The sequence below is a fragment of the Diospyros lotus genome, chromosome 2, assembly GCF_014633365.1.
Source record: "Diospyros lotus cultivar Yz01 chromosome 2, ASM1463336v1, whole genome shotgun sequence".
In the NCBI taxonomy this organism is placed as follows: domain Eukaryota; kingdom Viridiplantae; phylum Streptophyta; class Magnoliopsida; order Ericales; family Ebenaceae; genus Diospyros; species Diospyros lotus.
The window spans coordinates 18,143,211-18,162,513 of NC_068339.1; the positions used below are offsets into that span (position 1 = coordinate 18,143,211).

At 41.7% G+C, this 19,303-nt stretch overlaps 1 protein-coding gene across 1 annotated transcript; it reads right to left on the bottom strand.

Moving 5' to 3' along the window:
* Positions 1 to 281: 281 nt before the first annotated feature.
* LOC127795083 (probable inactive purple acid phosphatase 29) lies at positions 282 to 17,959 on the bottom strand. The gene is made up of 4 exons (XM_052326535.1): positions 17,388 to 17,959; positions 16,308 to 16,702; positions 1,732 to 2,182; positions 282 to 626 (listed from the first exon to the last, which is right to left on the bottom strand). The coding sequence occupies exons 1-4, from the start codon at positions 17,665 to 17,667 to the stop codon at positions 592 to 594; spliced, it is 1,161 nt and encodes a 386-aa protein (XP_052182495.1). The 5' UTR covers positions 17,668 to 17,959; the 3' UTR covers positions 282 to 591.
* Positions 17,960 to 19,303: the final 1,344 nt, after the last annotated feature.

Sequence of the window (19,303 nt, forward strand, 5' to 3'; positions counted from 1 at the left end):
GGGTTTGAATTGTAGAAACAGGCGCTTTGCAAAACAAAGGTAAAGATTACATGCAATGGTACTGCTATCAACTGCTCATATCACATGCATGTCAAGACATTCATTCAAGCCACTCCAGTGTTCTTCTACTGCTGATCGGGAATTAAATCAAACCTCAAGAATGTTGTGAATGAAATTTAAATTGTGCTTCTATAAAAGGCAAAGCCACTCGAGAATCAAGCAATTTGGCCAATCCAAGGCCCCCCCCCCCCCCCCCCCCCCCCCCCCTTAAAACTGTAGCATTCACAAGGACTGATGATAGAAATGTATTATATCTTCCAAGTATTACCAGACCATTTCAAGAATCAAACAAGAATTCGCATTGCCAAAATTGACAAAATTATTTAATCCTGTATAATTTACCACACCCCACATTGTAGATTCATATTTCCGTGCGTAATTTGCTGCATGGCGCTTCCTTGCAACCGAAACATTTCATTAGAATCTGAATACAATAAAACATATAGAACTACAACGTTCCTACTGAACCAGACGTGAATCTTCATACCGACTGCCATTTAACTTCTGAATTGCACTACTCTATTCTATCTGCTAAGGGCGCCCAACATTTTTCTTTCTACGGCTTCCTGTCAAATGCAACCAAAATAATCCCAAAAAAAAGTGAGAATTTAGAGAAGTTGAGGGCACTGCGGGAAAATCAGGTGCATCAAACTGGGTAACAGGTAACTCTAGCACAGATTGCTGTTATAAAACCAGTGCAAAACGCCTAGTATAACGGCCTTGAAATTAAGGAACATTCTTCCGATGCTCAACCCGCTTTTACTGCCATGAAAAATTTGACAACAAGCATACCAATCAACATTTAGTAGACTGTAGCATGGAAGAAAGTTTAACACCCCATTTTATTTTATTTTTTTTCCTCAGCAATTTGTAGTAGAGTAGAATTTCCAAGGATAAGGTTTCAAAATAGAGTATTAGACTGAGGTTTCCAACCCTTAGAACCCCAGAATGATTTAATTTCACCTAAAACACTCCCAATCCCACCAGATTTTGCTTACCCCTAATGAAATTTTTCTGTGAATGATCTCTGGCCAAGCTTGCTTGTTATAGGCAAATTGGACCAATCAGGGCCTCTTGCGGGGGTAGACCTCCACATTCCCCCACCCCCCAACAAAGAGAGTGCCACACATCTGGTGGTAGCAGAAAATTGCAGGTTTCACACTAATTTTTAATTTTCTAACCAAAATCCCTGAGATATTCCAATAATATTCTATTTCACCCCCTGTGATCATTCTTATCTTACCCCATATTTAATCATTATTATCTACACATTTATCCTTTAGTTTTTTTTTTATTTAATTTATTTGGTTTAATCTAAACCACGTATTTTGCTTAGATTTTCTACTTATTTCTACTTAATCACATATACCATGTATATGCATATGCATATATCATATGCATATATCATATATATGTATATACTTTCTTTCTTTAAGTTTCAACTAATTAAAACCAAATTCCTTAAAATATTTCTAACTAAAATTTGGGATATTACAGAAAGGACCACCAAGAGAAGAAAGAGAATTATGTGAGGTACCTTCAAAGAAAGACACTGAATGAGCCAATATTTGGATGATCTAGGACTCTAAATAGATGCAAACTAGCATCCCTATTATGAAGTGAAAGGACCAGCGCTTAAGAGAGACAAAGACACCACAGGAGAAGCTTTACCTGTAGTACTCTTGCTATAAAGAACCTGACCATCAATAGGAGTGAGTTTGTCATCATCAAGGTGCTTCCACGTTTTGATAGACTTGACTGCTCCCCAACCTCCATCTGCTGTTTTTTCTAAGGATGCAACCACCACCCTTGCCCTCCTGGCCCAACCAGCCTTCCCATAAGCATGATATCCGAAGCCTCCAGCATAACATAGATTTATGCTAGTTAGCTCGCCACAGAAGTCATTGATGTGATCGTGGCCAGTAAAAACAGCCTTGACGTCACCCGCTTCCACCATGGTTGTGAAGAAGCCAGAGTTTACTGAAGCAGAGCTGATTCCTTCTTGTTTAACACCTGTGAAGTTTGATGAGTCAAAGCTTGTAAATTCTGGCAACGGAATGTGGAAGTATACAAGCCCCGGGGCAGGTCCCTTCTGAGCCTCTGGCTTGCTCATGTACGCTCTCTACATCAAGGATAATCATAAGTAGATTCAAAAACAATAAGGTATAAAATCAATGGGATCTTTGGTGGAAGTAATTGGGTTCCTTCCTAGATCTCAACTAGAGCATGGTTAAGGCCAACTAAAATCATTGTTGCAATGAAGGAAAACAACACAAGAAATATTCTACGGAACCAAAATGCTAGGTAATACAGGAATAAATGGGATGTACAACCCCACCCCCCACCCCAAAAAAAAAAAAAACACTACTGCTAGGAATCTTAAACTAGTTAGAAAGCGGATTAGACTTCACTTTGTTTTTCTTTCCTCTTTCAATAAGCAGTTAGATAAAGGACTAGATACTTCACAGCCAACTAATGCATTAATACTCAACTAAGCTGTTATCATATTTACTAGAGGTTGGCTACAAGAATTGTCTTTCCTACTCCACTCCAGCAAGTGGTGTAATCAGTATAACAGCAACATTGAGATGTTCCTTTTTAACAGAAAAAGTTATTGCAAAAACATAAGCACAATAGCTTGTTATTGTTGAAAATATGTCTTCAGAGCATGAAACATAGCAGAATTTTAAGATGAACATTTCAAAAAAAATTCCCGAGATTTAACCAAGACTTCTTACATGTTTTTTTAAACCATAAACAGTTCCTAGAACATTCAAAAAATGCTTGTCATGTACCTAGGCTATGAGGTGTTGCACCATAGCTGTAGGCTGAGGGAGGATTGTACCTAGGTGGTTGTAACAAATTGTTCTAGAAGGTAGAAAAGGTGGACAGGTGGATGTACAGGAGATTCCTTGCTGTAATCGGTATAAAGGCCTATTGAGCCTTAACCGAATTATTATTATTTAATCAATACAAATTTCCAGAATTCTCTCCCAACGTTCTCTCTTCTCTCTCGCGCGCGCACGTTCTTTCTCTTACTCGTTCTCTGCTCTTCTCAATTCCCCCTAAATTCCTTCTCAATTCCCCTTTAATTTTCATCTAAATCTCACCGAAACAGTGAGAATCCCGTTGCCAGACTCAGAGGTCTGACAACATTGGTATCAGAGCTCCTCCTTGGCCGACAAGCTTCCAGCAACTTCAACAATGGTGGACGGAACAAGGATGAGGAACTTCGAGACCCAGCTGCAGCAATTCGGTGCCACTGTCTCCGACTTGCAAAGCAGAGTAGACCAGCTAGAAGTTGGGTCCAACCGGAATCATAAGGTGATCACTTCGTTGGACCGGAAGATGGAGAACTCGATGGGAGGTTTGGAGAGGAAGCTGGATGTAGTGATCAACCAGATACGAACTGAAATTAGTGGTCAGATAGGTGGCTTACGAGAGGAGGTTGGGAGTCAGATTCGGGAGCAGCTACAAAGCTTCATGGTGATGTTCACTGGCCAAAATTCAGTAAGACTATCCCCTAACTTTCCTCCTAGGGAGAGGTCCGAACCAATATTACCGGGGTTTGGGGAGACCCATCGTGCTGCTGGGACGTCGGAGTTGGGGGAAGAACCGACAGTGAATGGGGAGGATAAGTTTGAAGGGGGAGAGGAAGTTTGGGCTGACCAAAATCAGTCCCGTTTTCCTTTACCAAAAATGGAGATTCCCCTGTTTGATGGTATTAGCCCGAGATGGTGGATAAAGAGGTGTGAAAGAATGTTTAGTTTATACAATATACAGGAGCAGCCGAAAATGACCATGGCTGCCGCATACCTCAATGATGTAGAAGATGCTTGATTTCAGGGTTGGTCAAGGGTTAAGGAAAGCTATCAATGGGCTGAATTCGTAGAGGATTTATGTGAGAGGTTTGGTGATAGGAATATGACAGATATAATCGAGGAATTAAATAAGTTAAGACAAGAGGGGACAGTACAAAACTACCAACTGAGATTTGAAGAGCTGAAATCGCTGATGATTAATCACAACCCCCATCTAACTGAGGCTTATTTCGTCTCAAGCTTCATTAGCGGCTTGAGCGATAAATTAAGACCTATGGTTAAGCCGCTACAGCCAAAAACCAGCAAGCAGCTGAAAGTGCGAGGCTGCAAGAATTAACAGTGGAGGCCCTGATGAAAAGGCAGAGGCTGAAAGCTAAGGGAATGAATTCTGAGGTCCAACAGCAAGGAGGGAAAGGATTTGGCAAGGAGATTACTAGATTCAACCAAGGTGCGAGAGGTTGGACAGCCCCTACATCTGTCAACCCCATGCAGTCACATGGGGGAAAACTGATGGAGCAGAGGAGGCTAGCTGGATTATGTTTTCAATGTGGAGGAAAATATTCCCCATGTCACCAGTGCAAGAAACAGCTACTTTTGTTGGAAGGGGAGGAAGAAGAAATGGAAGCTAAGGAGGAGATACCTGTGTTTCAGGGAGAATCTGAAGCTGAGGATAATGGAGAGATTTCTCATGCGCTAAAAGGGTTGTCTAACAGTAAGATAATTAAGGTAGAAGGGAGGATACCTGACAGCAAACTGATGGTCTTAATCGATAGTGGGAGTACCCACAGCTTTTTGGATGAAGGCACCGCAAGGAGAGTAGGCTGTAGATTGACCAGCACTAATCCCCTTTCAGTAACTGTAGCCAATGGCAGCAGGGCAGTGAGCAAATCGGCAAGCATGGGGTTTTGCTGGGAGATGCAAGGAGAAGAGTTCGAGGCTGATTTGAGGTGGTTAGCTTAGGGGGTGTGACATAGTGCTGGGAGTAGACTGGATGAAGATTGTGAGCCCCATAATTTTTTATTTCAACAAGATGGAGGTGACTTTCGAAAAAGACGGCAAGAAGATGACTTTGACGGGCAGCTTGGAAACAGGGGCATGCAAGATGATCACGGGAAGGAGATTACAAAAAATGCTCAAAAGCAAGCTGTCCCAAGTGACACAACTGTTCTCAATTCAAGCCATAGAGCATTCGGAGGAAGATGAGGAGCAAAGGGGGGAGCTCATGTTGACGGTCAACAGTCCAATTCAACCCAACTTAAAGGTACAAGAGCTTGACTCTCTTAACATGTTGCTGTTTGAGTTTGAGGACTTATTCGTAGAGCCCAACTCCCTACCACCTACAAGATCCCTCAACCGTATCATTCCACTTAAACCCAACTCCAAACCAATCAACATATGATCTTACCGATATCCCCCAATCCAAAAGACTGAAATTGAGAAAATGGTCAAGGAAATGCTTCAAAAATCCCTTATCAGACCAAGCCTCAACCCTTTTGCCTCACCTGCACTGCTTGTTAAAAAAAAAAAAAAAAGATGGGTCCTAGCGATTTTGTGTAGACTATCATCAACTCAACGCCATGATAGTCAAGAATAAGTTCCCAATTCCCATTATCAATGACCTGTTGGATGAATTAAAGAATGCTTTGATATTCTCCAAATAAGACCTTCGATCGGGTTACCATACCCAAGACTGCATTTAGAATACACCACGGACATTTTGAATTCATTGTGATGTCCTTCGGCCTTACTAACGCCCCAGCCACGTTTCAAGCCCTGATGAACCAAATCTTTGCCCCTTATCTACAAGATTTCATCGTAGTGTTTTTTGATGACATCCTAGTGTACAACCCATCTTTTTCCAAACATATTGAACACCTGAGAACTACGTTTGAAGTCCTTAGGCTCAACCAATTATATGTTAAGAGGTCAAAATGTGCCTTCACTCAAAGGCAGGTTGAATATCTCGGGCATATCATTTCCAGCTCTGGAGTTAGCACGGATCCAAAGAAAGCGGATGCCGTGACTTCTTGGCCAAGGCCTACCTCTATAAAGGCCTTGAGAGGATTCCTAGGCCTCACCAGCTACTATAGAAGGTTTGTGAAAGATTATGGGATAATTAGTAAGCCACTCAGAGAGCTATTAAATAAGGGGAATTTTCACTGGAGTCCGAAGGCAAAGGAAGCATTTATACAACTGAAAGGAGCATTGGAGGAGGTTCTTGAGTTGGCCCTACCAGATTTTAGTAAGCTATTTATGCTGGAAACTGATGCAAGTGACGTTGGAATAGGGGCTATATTAATACAAGGAGGCAGATCCTTGGCTTTCTATAATACCCCGAAAATCCAGAGAATGGTAGTATATATCGAGAATAAGTAAGAAAGGAAACAACACCAGCTGGATACCTTTTGGGCTGAATCCAAGCAAATAACTCCCGGGTTAAGTGTGCTTGACTTGGGGAAGCTTAAGGATGGGTGACCCCTGGGAAGTTCGCATAGGCCCATCAGGGTAAGTTGTTCCGATTCTTCTTATCGCTCGATGCCGAATGTTACAGGTGGTATCAGAGCCGACCCAGACCATGTGTTGGGACCGTGTACTAGCCAATGGCTAGGGGTACTGGATTGGGGACCGTATACTAGCCCAAAGCTGGGGGTACTAGACCGAGGACACTGGACGGGGAAGATCTGGGACCAGTTGTAAGGTTGCATGACGAGGACGCCATGTGCTCAAGAGGGGAGAATATAGTATCCCGAGAGCCCAGAGAATGGTAGTATATATCGAGGATAAGTAAGGAAAAAAACAACACCGGTAACCTCGAGAATGGTAGTATATATCAAGGATAAATAAGGAAGGAAACAACACCATCTGAATATATTTTGGGCTGAATGTAGGCAAAGAACTCCCGGGTTAAGCGTGCTTGAGTTGGGGAAGCTCAAAGATGGATGACCCCCAAGGAAGTTCTCATAGGCCCATCAAGGTAAGTTGTTCCGGTCCTTTTTATCGCTCGATGCGGGATGTTACAGGTGGTATTAGAGCCGACCCGGGCCGTGTGTTAGGACCGTGTACTAGCCAAAGGCTGGGGCTACTGGATGGGGAAGATCTGGGACCAGTTGTAAGGTCGCATGACGAGGACGTCATGTGCTCAAGGGAGGGAGAATGTAATACCCCGAGAGCCCAGAGAAGGGTAATATATATCGAAAATAAGTAAGAAAAGAAACAATACCGGTACCCCAAAGAAGAGTAGTATATAACGAGAATAAGTAAGGAAGGAAACAATACCAACTGGATACCTTTTGGGCTGAATGTAGGCAAAGAACTCCCAGGTTAAGCATGCTTGAGTTGGGGAAACTCAAGGATGGGTGACCCCCTAGGAAGTTCGCGTAAACCCATCAGGGTAAGTTGTTCCGATCTTTCTTATCACTCGATGCGAGATGTTACAGGTGGTATCAGAGCCGACCCAGGCCGTGTGATGGGACCGTGTACTAGCCAAAGGCTGGGGTTACTGGACCGGGGACACTAGACGAGGAAGATCTGGGAACAGTTGTAAGGTCGTATGACGAGGACGTTATATGCTCAAGGGGGGGAGAATGTAATACCCCGAGAGCCCAGAGAAGGATAGTATATATCGAGGATAAGTAAGGAAAGAAACAACACCAGCTGGGTACTTTTTGGGCTGAATGTATGCAAAGAACTTACAAGTTAAGCGTGCTTGAGCTAGGGAAGCTCAAGGATGGGTGACCCCCTGAGAAGTTTGCATAGACCCATCAGGGTAAATTGTTCTACTCTTTCTTATCGCTCAATGCAGGATGTTACACTTTCATTAGTCAACCATTAGCCCCTAAGCATCAAGGACTGAGCATGTATGATAAAGGGCTGTTGGCGGTGCTAACTACGGTGGAAAAGTGGCGGTATTACTTAGAAGGAAATCAACTTGTCATAAAAACTTATCATGAGAGCCTAAAATTTCTGCTATAACAAAAGCTACACACGCAATTACAGAGGAAAGGAATGACCAAACTCATGGGACCTGATTATGTTATATAATACAAAGAGAGGAAGGAGAATGTTGCAGCTAATGCATTGTCCCATTGTTTTGAAGAAGGCATATCTAATGCCATTACTTCAGTAATTCCTTATTGGTATCAGGAATTAACAGCAAGCTACAAAGAGGATGAGTGGACTAAAGAACTATTGGGACAATTGGCTATTGACCCCTTCCAGCCGACAAGGGTTCACACTAACTAATGGACTCCTAAGGTACCGAGGCACATTGGTAGTCCAGGAATGTGATCAACTCAAAAGTAGGATTCTGCAATCCTTGCATGGATCCCCTTCAAGAGGACATTCAAGGATACAGAACACTTACCACAAGGTGGAATAGATTTTCTATTGGCCAAAGATGAAGCAGTTTATGATGAAGTGTGATGTGTGTAAGCAAGGCAAGCATGAGACTATCGCACCCCAGGGTTGCTGTAGCCATTGGCAACCCCTGACAAAGCATGGAGTAGCATTTTAATGGATTTTATCGAGGGGCTACCTAGATCTGAAGGAAAGGCCTGCATACTTGTGATGGTTGACTAGTTCACAAAGTTCGCCCATTTCCTTAGGCTTTCCCCACCCTTTCACAGCTTAAGAGGTGGCCTAGGTTTTCCTCGATCAAGTGTGAAGTTGCATGGGCTACCACAGAATATAGTTTCTGACAGGGGCAAGTCATTCACCAGCTTGATGTGGAAGGAATTGCTGAGATCTTTGGGGATTAAGCTACACATGTCCACTGCTTATCACCCCCAAACAAATGGACAAACTGAGAGAGTTAACCAATGCCTTGAAACCTACCTACGCTGCCTCTGTTTCTTACAGCCTAAGGGCTAGCACAAATGGTTTTCGTTGGCCCAGTGGTGGTACAATTCCTGCCACCACAGCTCGATAAAAATGTCCCCCTTCAAGGCCATGTATGGGTACAAACCTCCACTTCTACCAGCCATTGTTGGGCCAACCATGGTAGCTGTTGTAGATTCTTACCTATAATAGAGATAGCAGGTCCTTCAATCCCTGAAGAAGGAGTTGGCAATTGCTAAGAATTACATGAAACAGTTTACAGATAGAGCGAAGTGAAAGGGAGTTCAATGTGTGGGATCTCGTCTACTTAAGGATGAAGCATGCCCATCAGAAAGCTCTTTCAAAGGGGCAAGTCACTAAACTCAATCCCAAGTTTTATGGACCCTTTCCGATTACGGACAGATTTAAATAGATTGCCTATCAACTCCAACTCCAACTACCAGATCACTACCAATTTCATCCCGTGTTTCACGTGTCCATGCTCAAGGGGTCGATAGGCGCAGAATCGGCTAGTCCATCCTTACCTTCTTTCCTAAAGGATACTAATCCTAATGAGGAACTAGTGGCTATAATCGATCGAAGGGTCATATACAAGCACAGGCCCCCCCAACCCAAGTTTTGGTGAAGTGGTCCCGCCTCCACCCGGATAACAATATGATAGGCCACCGGTGTACCGAACCTACCAAAGACGCCACAAACAGCAGCATGCATGAAGGTTAGAATAAGGAATTAACACATGCAGGTGTAACAACCAGCACATGCGCATGGGAGGTAGATTTGTAATCCTCATGCTGAGGGAATAATCTACATGTGCAGGGGGATTCGGCTAGAGAGGTGGCCTAGGTTTTCATCCTTCTTCCTCCTTCTAGGTCTCTTCTTCTTCATTTTTAGGTTCTCAATTGAAACAAAAATGATAATCATTGCAGACAAGACTGCATCTTCCTCCAAAAAGTAACATACTATTTCCCTTGGGTTTGTAATAGCTACCAAATTAAGGTTGCTAGTACTCATAGTCTGGAGATCCAATATAATGCCAAAACCTGTCAAAGTGTCCACATCAAATGCCTTCAATGAATTTAGCCACTCATCACAGGTAGCAGCTGAAATCTGCAACCCTACATCCTTCAAATGTCGATCATTTCGAAACTCACGCAACCGACCAGCTACCACATATGTTTCCCCCCTTTTCATCATCTTCGTTGTGTGTTGTTTTGAATACAGAGGGTTGACTAACTAGTTCTCCAGCCATCTGTTCGTCCTTCAATGTAATAGACAAGCATTCGGATTTGCCAACTGGAGGAAAAACCAATACAGCAATGGGAGTTTTGTTCCCTTTGACAAAACCTTTGACTTCTTCAGCTGCCTCCTTTAGCTTTTCCCCAACTACAACCGGCTTCAAGAATTCCTCACCACTTTGAATCTGTTGTTGGTGGATAGAGCTTACTATCAAGGCCATAATTCGCAAGAAACTTGCCTTGGCTAGAAGAGAAATCTGCAATCTGGCTTAACCCTTCATTTCTTTCCTGCCAGCCCTCATTTGGCACATTCAAGTGTATTAACTCTTGCCTTAGCTGCTCCCTTTTAAGAAACTCCTCCTTGTTAAAACTTCCATAATAGTCATCAAAGTATTCAGCAGGAAAACTGTAATGATACTCCTTAGATAGTATCATTGCAAACTCTTGCAACTTCTCGCGTATCATAAGACCAAATTCCTTGCTCACATCATGTATCTCATTGCTTGTCCCTTTGTCCCTGTTGCTACCAACTGAAAATGCAGCCTCCTTTGGCTGCCATTGAGGCTCCATTCCAGCTGAAAAGGAAACTTTCTCTTGCTGCAATTGAGACTCCATTAGACTCCTTCGTGTGTCACTTCCCAAGGCTTCACGAGCAGGACATTCCATTGAAAATGCAGCATCCTTCGGCTACAATTGAGGTTGCTCTCTTGCATGAAAATTAACCATTGAAAATGCAGCATCATTCGGCTGCCATTGAAGCTCCATTCCAGCTGAAAATGAGGCATTCATCTGTTGCAATTGAGGCTCCAATGGTCTCCTACGTGCACTGCTTCCCAAGGCTTCACAAGCAGGACATCCCATTGAAAATGCAGCATCATTTGGCTGCAATTGAGATCCCATAGCCGACATCTCACAAACACGACACTTGGAAGACCAAGGGATAGGGGTTCTATACATACCGCTCTTCTTCAAACAAGCTAACCAAAATTCAAAGTCGAAATTAACCCTTGTTTCCCTTTGCTCACAGCCTTAAGCACCAACAATAACAAGCATCCACTTCTCACACGGAATCTGCGGCTTACGGCTAATGAGGGCCACCTCCCCCACTGCTTCAAGAAGTTGCCCAGACTTAATCCGCCTCAAACAGAACCTTCCAAGAGCTGGGTCTGCCTCGCCTTCAATTCTACACTCAATTAAATCAAGCAGAAGGAGTTGGCGGCCAAGACTCTACTCGATTAACTCAATTGAAAATTTCTTTAGACTGAATCGCACTGGTCGATGTTCAGCGATTGTTCCTTAGGTTCAGTCAAACTTGTGCTCTTTAATGGAAAGCTTCGCACCCAATCAGTCGGCAAATTTTGCTTAGCCTCTCGTCTCCTTCCTCCAGTTTCGCTCTACCTACGGTCACCTCCAATCGCGAACCTCTTGCCAAGGATAACCCAACCAGTGATGCATCAACGCTTCCTTCCTCAAGTTCTGCCCAATCACCGACCAAACCACAATCGCCCGAAACCCGCTACACAACCGTGATAGCTTGGTACTCCTGCACCAGTCGCGACCTCCTGGCTGTTCGCATCAACCTCTGGCCACCCACTCCAGTCGTCTGACCAACCCGCATCACCCACTCCAGTCACGACCTTCTAGGCCGAGGACCACTTCCAGATGGCAGCTCCTTGAATTCACCTGGGTTGCCGAGAATTGTGGTCGTATCTCACCTCCTCGTGCCTCGAAATCAATTCTGAGATTCAATGGTCGTCTTCGTCTTCAAAATTCAAACAGGAGTGTCTCTGATCTGCAACTGAATATGCTGATCAAATCCACCCACGAAATTCACTGCTCCAATTGTTCGCTCCAGCCAATTTTGCGATTGCTTTCAATTCCCAAAATCACAGCAACTCACTGCGAGTTCAATCGCTACACCCACTCCCGAGTCCAAATCACAACACCCACTGAATCACTAATACCTCGGATCCCACATGCGATAGCCTTGATTCGGCTATGGCTTCCAGAATTCAAGCGCTTAGCCTGATTCGCTCCTGGATGGTTAGGACTACCAATTCTGTTGAATTCACCGAACCACTTGAATCGCCTCAAACCCCGCTGCCTCAATCACGTAACTCCTTAAGAATTGGTCGAATGTTGCTTCCCTCCTAGATCGCTGACAATCGCGGCCTATATCGTCGGAATTGCTTCACCTTTCCCTTTCGAACCGTCTCACCAGATTTCATCACTGAGAGTCCTTCGTTGGAAATTACCTGCGTCCAAAAACAGTAACCCCTTCCTAATCGAAATTCGTTTGGCTAGCTCGCTGCCGAGATCCGCCTTACCACAATCGCCAAGGGAAACCGCTCACCTCACAGTAGTCGCCTTAACTGGAATCAAATTCACAACCAAGGGTTGACTGCTCTGATACCATTTGTCATGAACCTAGGGTTCATGACGGACTAAAATGGACAATCGGAAAGATCTGATTGAATTAAGGTTAAGAGCAGAATGTATTAGGGGGAAAATTGAAGAAGAATGGTGGAGAAAATGAGGGAGAGCAGAATAGAGAAATGAGAGGGAGATTTGAGAGAATTCTTAGAGAGAGAATGAGAGTTTTCAATTATCAATTCAAGCATGATCATCTCCTCTTACAATGGCCTTTTTATAGGCATAGGTAGCCCCTTCACTAATTTCTAACAGCACCCATGTGCTCCTAACAAACAACCAAATATCTTTTAACAAACTAATATAAACCTATTACAATACTACCCCTTTATTATATCTCTATCACAATATTACCCTTCTAATCCTCCTAGGGACATGACATTCATCCCGTGTTTCACATGTCCATGCTCAAGGGGTCGGTAGGCACATAATCGGCTAGTCCATCCTTACCTTCTTTCCTGAAGGATACTGATCCTAATGAGGAACCAGTGGCTATAATCGATCAAAGGGTCATATACAAGCACAGCCCCCCCTAACCGAAGTTTTGGTGAAGTGGTCTTGCCTCCACCCGAATAACAATATGATAGGCCACCGGTGTACCGGACCTACCAAAGACGTCACAAACAGCAGCATGCATGAAGGTTAGAATAAGGAATCAACACATGCAGGTGTAACAACTAGCACGTGCACATGGGGGGTAGATTTGTAATCCTCATGCTGAGAGAATAATCTGCATGTGCAGGGGAATTTGGCTAGAGAGGAGCAGATGAGAGGTATAATAGCTGAGAAGAAGAGTGAGGGTGGCTGGTTTTTGGGTAAAAAATTCTTGAGAGTAAAGGCCTCTCGAATGCCCTGGATTGTTCTTGTTTTCTTACTGGTAATTACTAAAAACTATTGAGATTTGGTTACAAACCTGGTTAACTATCAGGGATCTCACCACAATACTTGGCAATACCGACCAGATCTTCTCAAGCAGTTTCCACGTGCAGCCTAGCTTCTCAACATTTCTTGAGGCCAAGAAAGCTCTTAAGGGAGGGGAGATTGTCATGTACCTAGGCTATGAGGTGTTGCACCATAGCTATAGGCTGAGGGAGGATTGTACCTAGGTGGTTGTAACCAATTGTTCTAAAAGGTAAAAAAGGTGGACAAGTGGATGTACGAGAGATTCCTTGTTGTACTTGGTATAAAGGCCTATTGAGCCTTAACCGAATTATTATTATTCAATCAATACAAATTTCTAGAATTCTCTCCCAACGTTCTCTCTCTCGTTCTTTCTCTTACTCGTTCTCTGCTCTTCTCAATTCCCCCTAAATTCCTTCTAAATTCCCCTTTAATTTTCATCTAAATCTCACCAAAACAGTGAGAATCCCATTACCAGACTCAAAGCTCAAACAATGTTCCCCAGATTTTTTTATATTTTCCAAATTTTGTCATAATTTATCTCGTTCACTAATAGAGTTGTAATTTTGTTATATTCTGTTTTGTATTGTAATTAGCTTACATGTTAATGTTGGCATTGTTGTATTTTTTGTTTTCGTAGAAGGGCATTTCTATAATATTGTTTCAAGGACATTTCTATAATTTGTGTATTAGTTTTAGGTCATATTTAAGGCAGAGATCTCTATGAATGAAATGGTTGGTGAAGCCTTCCACATTTTCGTCTCTCTCTGTTATGGTATCAGAGCAAAACCCTAGACTCTGCCTTGTTGATTCCCGTTCTTCATCGGTCTCCGACGCCGTCAGTTCTAGGTACGCTTCTTTTCTTCTTTAATCGACGTTGTGTGTGTTGTTTTCCTCGATGTCATTGTGGATCTCCATTGTTCGAGTCCTGCAAGTCGGTATTACCGTCTTCGTTCTTCTTCTTCTTCTTCATTTTTTTAGATCGCGAACCTTGCAATCTTATTCCGTCACTATCTTCATTTCTTTTGATATCAAATCGATCGCTCATACTTGTTCTATGGCAACTTCATTTCCAGAAATTTCTTCTCCGTCAATGAGCAACTCTATTGTTAATAACGCCTCGAGTCCTTATTTCCTACATCATTCTAATAATCCTAGATTGCTACTGGTATCTCAACCGCTCACCGGAGACAACTACGTGTCATGCTTATTGCTCTCTCAGTAAAGAACAAATTAGGTTTTGTTAATAGCTTGATTTCTCGGCCACCAGGTGATGATCCTTTTTTCAATTCTTGGATCAGAAACAACAATATTGTGATTTCTTGGATTTTAAATTCTGTCTCTAAAGAAATATCTGCAAGTGTGATATTTTCTGAATCTACCTATGATATTTGGAATGATCTTAAGGAAATATATCAGCAGTCTAATGGTCCTCGAATATTTCAACTTAGGAGAGATTTGATGAATCTAACACAAGGCCAGTAATCTATTAGTACTTATTTCACAAAACTTAATACCATATGGGACGAACTTAGCAATTATAGGCTAACATGCTCTTGTGGAAGATGTTCATGTGGTGGTACAAAGGCCTTAGCAGATCACTATCACATTGAATATGTAATGTCATTTCTAATAGGCCTAAATGATTCTTATGCACAAGTTAGGGGACAACTGTTGCTAATGGATCCAATTCCTCCAATTAATAAGGTGTTTGCCCTAGTTACATAAGAGGAAAATTAAAGGAACATTCATACTGTTGTTAATGATCCAGTCACATTCTCTGTCAAACATGACAGTAATAGGCCAAATCAAGGTAGATCTCAAAAGAGGGAGAGGTCCATATGTAGTCATTGTGGTTTTACTGGGCATACAATTGACAAATGCTATAAGCTTCATGGATATCCTCCCAGGTATAGGCCTAGGCAGAGAAATATTACATCTAATTAGATATCCCCTAACCAACTGAAAAATCCTATTGTGAGTTAGTACAACAATAAAATCTGTTCATCATGCCATGGTAGCTAATGTTGTTAATAAAACTACATGGCATAAGAGACTAGGACACCTTTCTTTTAAGCGAATGGAATTAATAAAGGATCAGTTACATTTTCATGATGCTAACAATGATATTTGTTCTTTGTGTCCATTGGTTAAGCAACGACGGTTATCTTTTGTGTCAAATAATCAATTGTCAAAGTGTGCTTTTGATTTAATTCATTGTGATACTTGGGGGCCGTATCATACACCTACTTATGCTGGACATACATATTTTCTCACTTTAGTTGATGATTGTACAAGGTTTACTTGGGTTTTCCTTATGAAACATAAATCTGAGGCCAAGACTATTGTTCTTAAGTTTTTTTCCTTAGTTGTTGAGACTCAATTTAACAAGGTGATTAAGAAATTTCAGTACAATGCCCCTAAATTGAAATTTGCTGATTTTTTTCCCTCTAAGGGAGTCATACATCAATTCTCATGTATAGAGAGACCTGAACAAAATTTTGTGGTTGAAAGCAAACATCAACATCTTTTAAATGTGGCTAGGGCATTGCATTTTCAATCCCGGGTTCCTATAAAATTTTGGGGTGACTGTGTCCTTACGGCTGCATACTTGATTAACAGATCACCTACCCCTCTTTTATACTCCAAAACCCCCTATCAATTGTTGTATCAAACTCTCGTAGACTATTCTTCATTTAGAGTTTTTGGTAGTCTTTGTTTTGCCTCAACCTTGCTCTCACATAGATCCAAATTTCATCCTAGGGCCAAGGCTTGTATTTTTATTGGCTACCATCCAAACATCAAAACAGAATATAACAAAATTACAACTGTATTATTCACAAAATGTGTTCCTAAGGAAACATGCTTCCCCACATTTCCTATAAAATAAGAAATTAGCCAACAAAGGGAATAGGGGACTAAAAGAGAACGCACATAGATGGACAATACAACTAACTCATATAACCATTCTACTTGAGAGTGCAAATGGTTAAAGGGGACAGAGAATTAAATGTGAGAATGTTACCTGAAGTTTCATGGAAGTGCGTTGGAACCAAAACTGCTGAGAGGGTTTGATCCATCCATAACCAGTGATAGAGGGAACAGTAGAGTAATCACCACTGTCAAGGAAGTAGAAATTGAGAACTGATTTATTTGCAAAATTCGAACCCTCAACCCCATGGACTTCTAGATTATAGTTCCCAAAACCATCAATGACATGGGCCTCAGGAGGATTTAATTGAGAAAGGGTGTGCTTCATGCCAACAATATGTTTCATCACCCCTTCCCTTGAAAGTGTAGACTCTTGGTCATGGTTTCCCAGAACAGCTGCCCAAGGAATGTTGGCAGCAACTGCAGGGGCAAATGCAGCATTCATAGAAGCAGCTGGATCCGAGGCATCAAATCCAAAAATGTTATCCCCTGCATTACACCCAAATAAATTCTCAGCCAGCAGTTGGCACCTATTCACTCGGTGTTCTGCAAAGCTCAAGATTAGGCAAAAAAATTTTGAGGCGCGTGCACCAAATGATTACATTATCTGCCCAATGCTTAGCTTAACAGCTATGACGACAAGCCAGTTTGGAAAACTACTAGAATTGCGGTCTTTCCTTTTTCTTTGTTCTCAGTTTATATGAGAAAACACTCACGCTGAATTTGGGTATTAGATTTGTAAGGGCAAATGAAAACAAATACAATTCAAAGAACCAATAATAAGATGATAGTTACATGCTTGTGTGTGTGTGGTATATTTGTATTTCCATTTTCCTGTTCCAACCAACCAGAACAAGCAAAACTAGCTTCTTCCACTTCATTTTCTTTTTATCTTTCCCTTTTCCTTCCCAAGTCCAGCACCCAAATATGGTGCCATCCAATAATCTAATGTTTTATAAGGCACCCTCACTTTAATTAAACAATAAAGAAGAATTTCCCCAAACTTTCCTTTCGACGGGAGCCGGAGCAAACTGAATATTTTCATATTGAATTCAACATAGCAGATACCAACTTTTCACTAGTACTTCAGTGACCTCGGTACCATATAGAAACGAAGAAGCGGGTTCATAAACAGGAAGAAATAGAAGAAAAGAAGTAACAGTTTTGGGTATACCAGTGAAGACGATGAAGTGGGGTTGGAAGGCAGCGATCATGCGGTGGAGGAAGGCAGTGGTGTTGAGGTCGGAGCAGCCGGAAACCTGAGCCGGTAACACGTTCAAGCACGGCGTGGACTCGCCGTCCGCGTAATGCATATCCGCCACCTGCAATATCCTGAACTGCCCTCTTGTACTGTCAAACCGGAGCTGCTTTTCATCGGCGGCGAAGATGGAGGTCGGAACAGACGAGAGAGCAAGAAGAACGGAAACCGCCAGCAACAAGCGCGAATTCGCCATGGAAGAAGAGGAATCGAAAATCGCCAAATGAAACGAAATCAAAATCAAACGAATAGGAATTTCGGAACGCAGAGAAATCTGATTCGCCTACTGGAAGTGTGTGGATGGGGTTGTCATCGTCAATATAGATGGATGTCGCTGTTGAATTGAATGCAAATCACTCATCAAAATGCTGCCCAGATCAAGAGGATATTCCTCCGCAAAAATCAACAGCTGCAAAGGGCAGAAGTCATTGCCGTATGGGATGGGGCCTGACCCTGAGTCTCGTGAGTCGTCCCTTTTGAGTTTTGGATGACTGACGGGCAGTGGCTGATATTTCTTAATTTCTCTTTTATTTTAGGCTGCATTTTTTTGCTTTTTTATTTTTTATTTTAAATTTTAAATTTATTTTTTATTTTTTATTTTAATAATAGATTCTTAAAAAATTAAAAGCTTACGTGGTGTTCTCTTTTTATTTCAGTTTTGTGTTTTGAGTTTTGAATTCATTTTGAATTTTGTGTTTTGAGTGTCTGTTTTGAAATTTTTGAAAATGCTTTCTTTTTGTCATTCTGAAAAATTATTTCTCAAAACAGAAAACTAGAAAATACGTTTATTTTGAAATTTTAAAAATGATTTTTTTTTGTTATTATGATATTTTATTTAATAAATTATAAATTTGATTCAAATAATTTAAACTATAAAATAAAATTCAAATAAAATAAAATAAAAAAATCAACAACCTTAGAAATATCATTTAAAAAAATTAATACAAACAAAATATATCACATATTCAGTTTAATAAATAACTAAAATAAATTAAATTAAATAACACAAAAAAAAATCAAATCAGCTGCAACCCATCTTCTTCATCTAGGGTTTTCTGGGGAGAGGGGGCCGCTGGTCGCGATGGCGATGGCAGTGGGGGGCGATGGTGAAGGGGGTGCTGGTCGCGGTGGCGAAGGGGGGTGGAGTTGAAGGTCGATGACGGTGGTTGTGGAGGAGGGGGCCGCTAGTCGCGGTGGCGATGGCGATGGGGGCGTTGGTCGCGGTGACGGTGGCTGTGGGGTTGAAGGTCGATGACGGTGGTTGCGTTATCGGTCGCAGTGGTGTTGAGGGGCGCTGGTCGTGGTGGCAGTGGAGTTGAAGGTCAACGACGGTGGCGGTGGCGATGGCGATGGCTAGAAAATAAGAGGAAAATAGAGAGAATATGGGGAAAGAGAGAGGGGGGAATGGGTCTGTGTGTATGCCCGGGGGGTGGGGGGAGGGGAGCCTGTTTTCTGCGTTTTGCATTTGGTTTGTGTTTTCAGTGTATTTTCACTAAAAACGCCCAAAACAACAAATGTTGTTTTGGGTTTCCTTAACAAATTTTTTAGTTGTTTTTGAAAACGCGTTTTAAAAAATAACAAAGAGAACGCGTTTTTTATGTTTTCAAAAACTGAAAACAGAAAATGGCCCGAAAACGGGAAATGAACAGGCCCTTATCCTCTTTATCATTTTAAAAAATTATTTTTTAAAATAAAAAATTAGTAAATCGTTTTGAAATTTTGAAAATAATTTTTTAATGATATTTTATTTAATAAATTTGATTATTTAATAAATTAAAAATATTTAATATTTATAAATTATTAAATATATATATATTTTAAAGTTAATGAAT

Bases quoted from the DNA above. Each gene is read 5' to 3' on its own strand.
- LOC127795083 (XM_052326535.1), bottom strand. From the start codon at position 17,667: ATGGCGAATTCGCGCTTGTTGCTGGCGGTTTCCGTTCTTCTTGCTCTC. The intron at 16,703-17,387 runs GTATACCCAAAA...GGTGTAATGCAG, and splicing joins CCACTTCATCGTCTTCACTG to GGGATAACATTTTTGGATTT. The intron at 627-1,731 runs GTAAAGCTTCTC...TGCATTTGACAG, and splicing joins TTATAGCAAGAGTACTACAG to GAAGCCGTAGAAAGAAAAAT.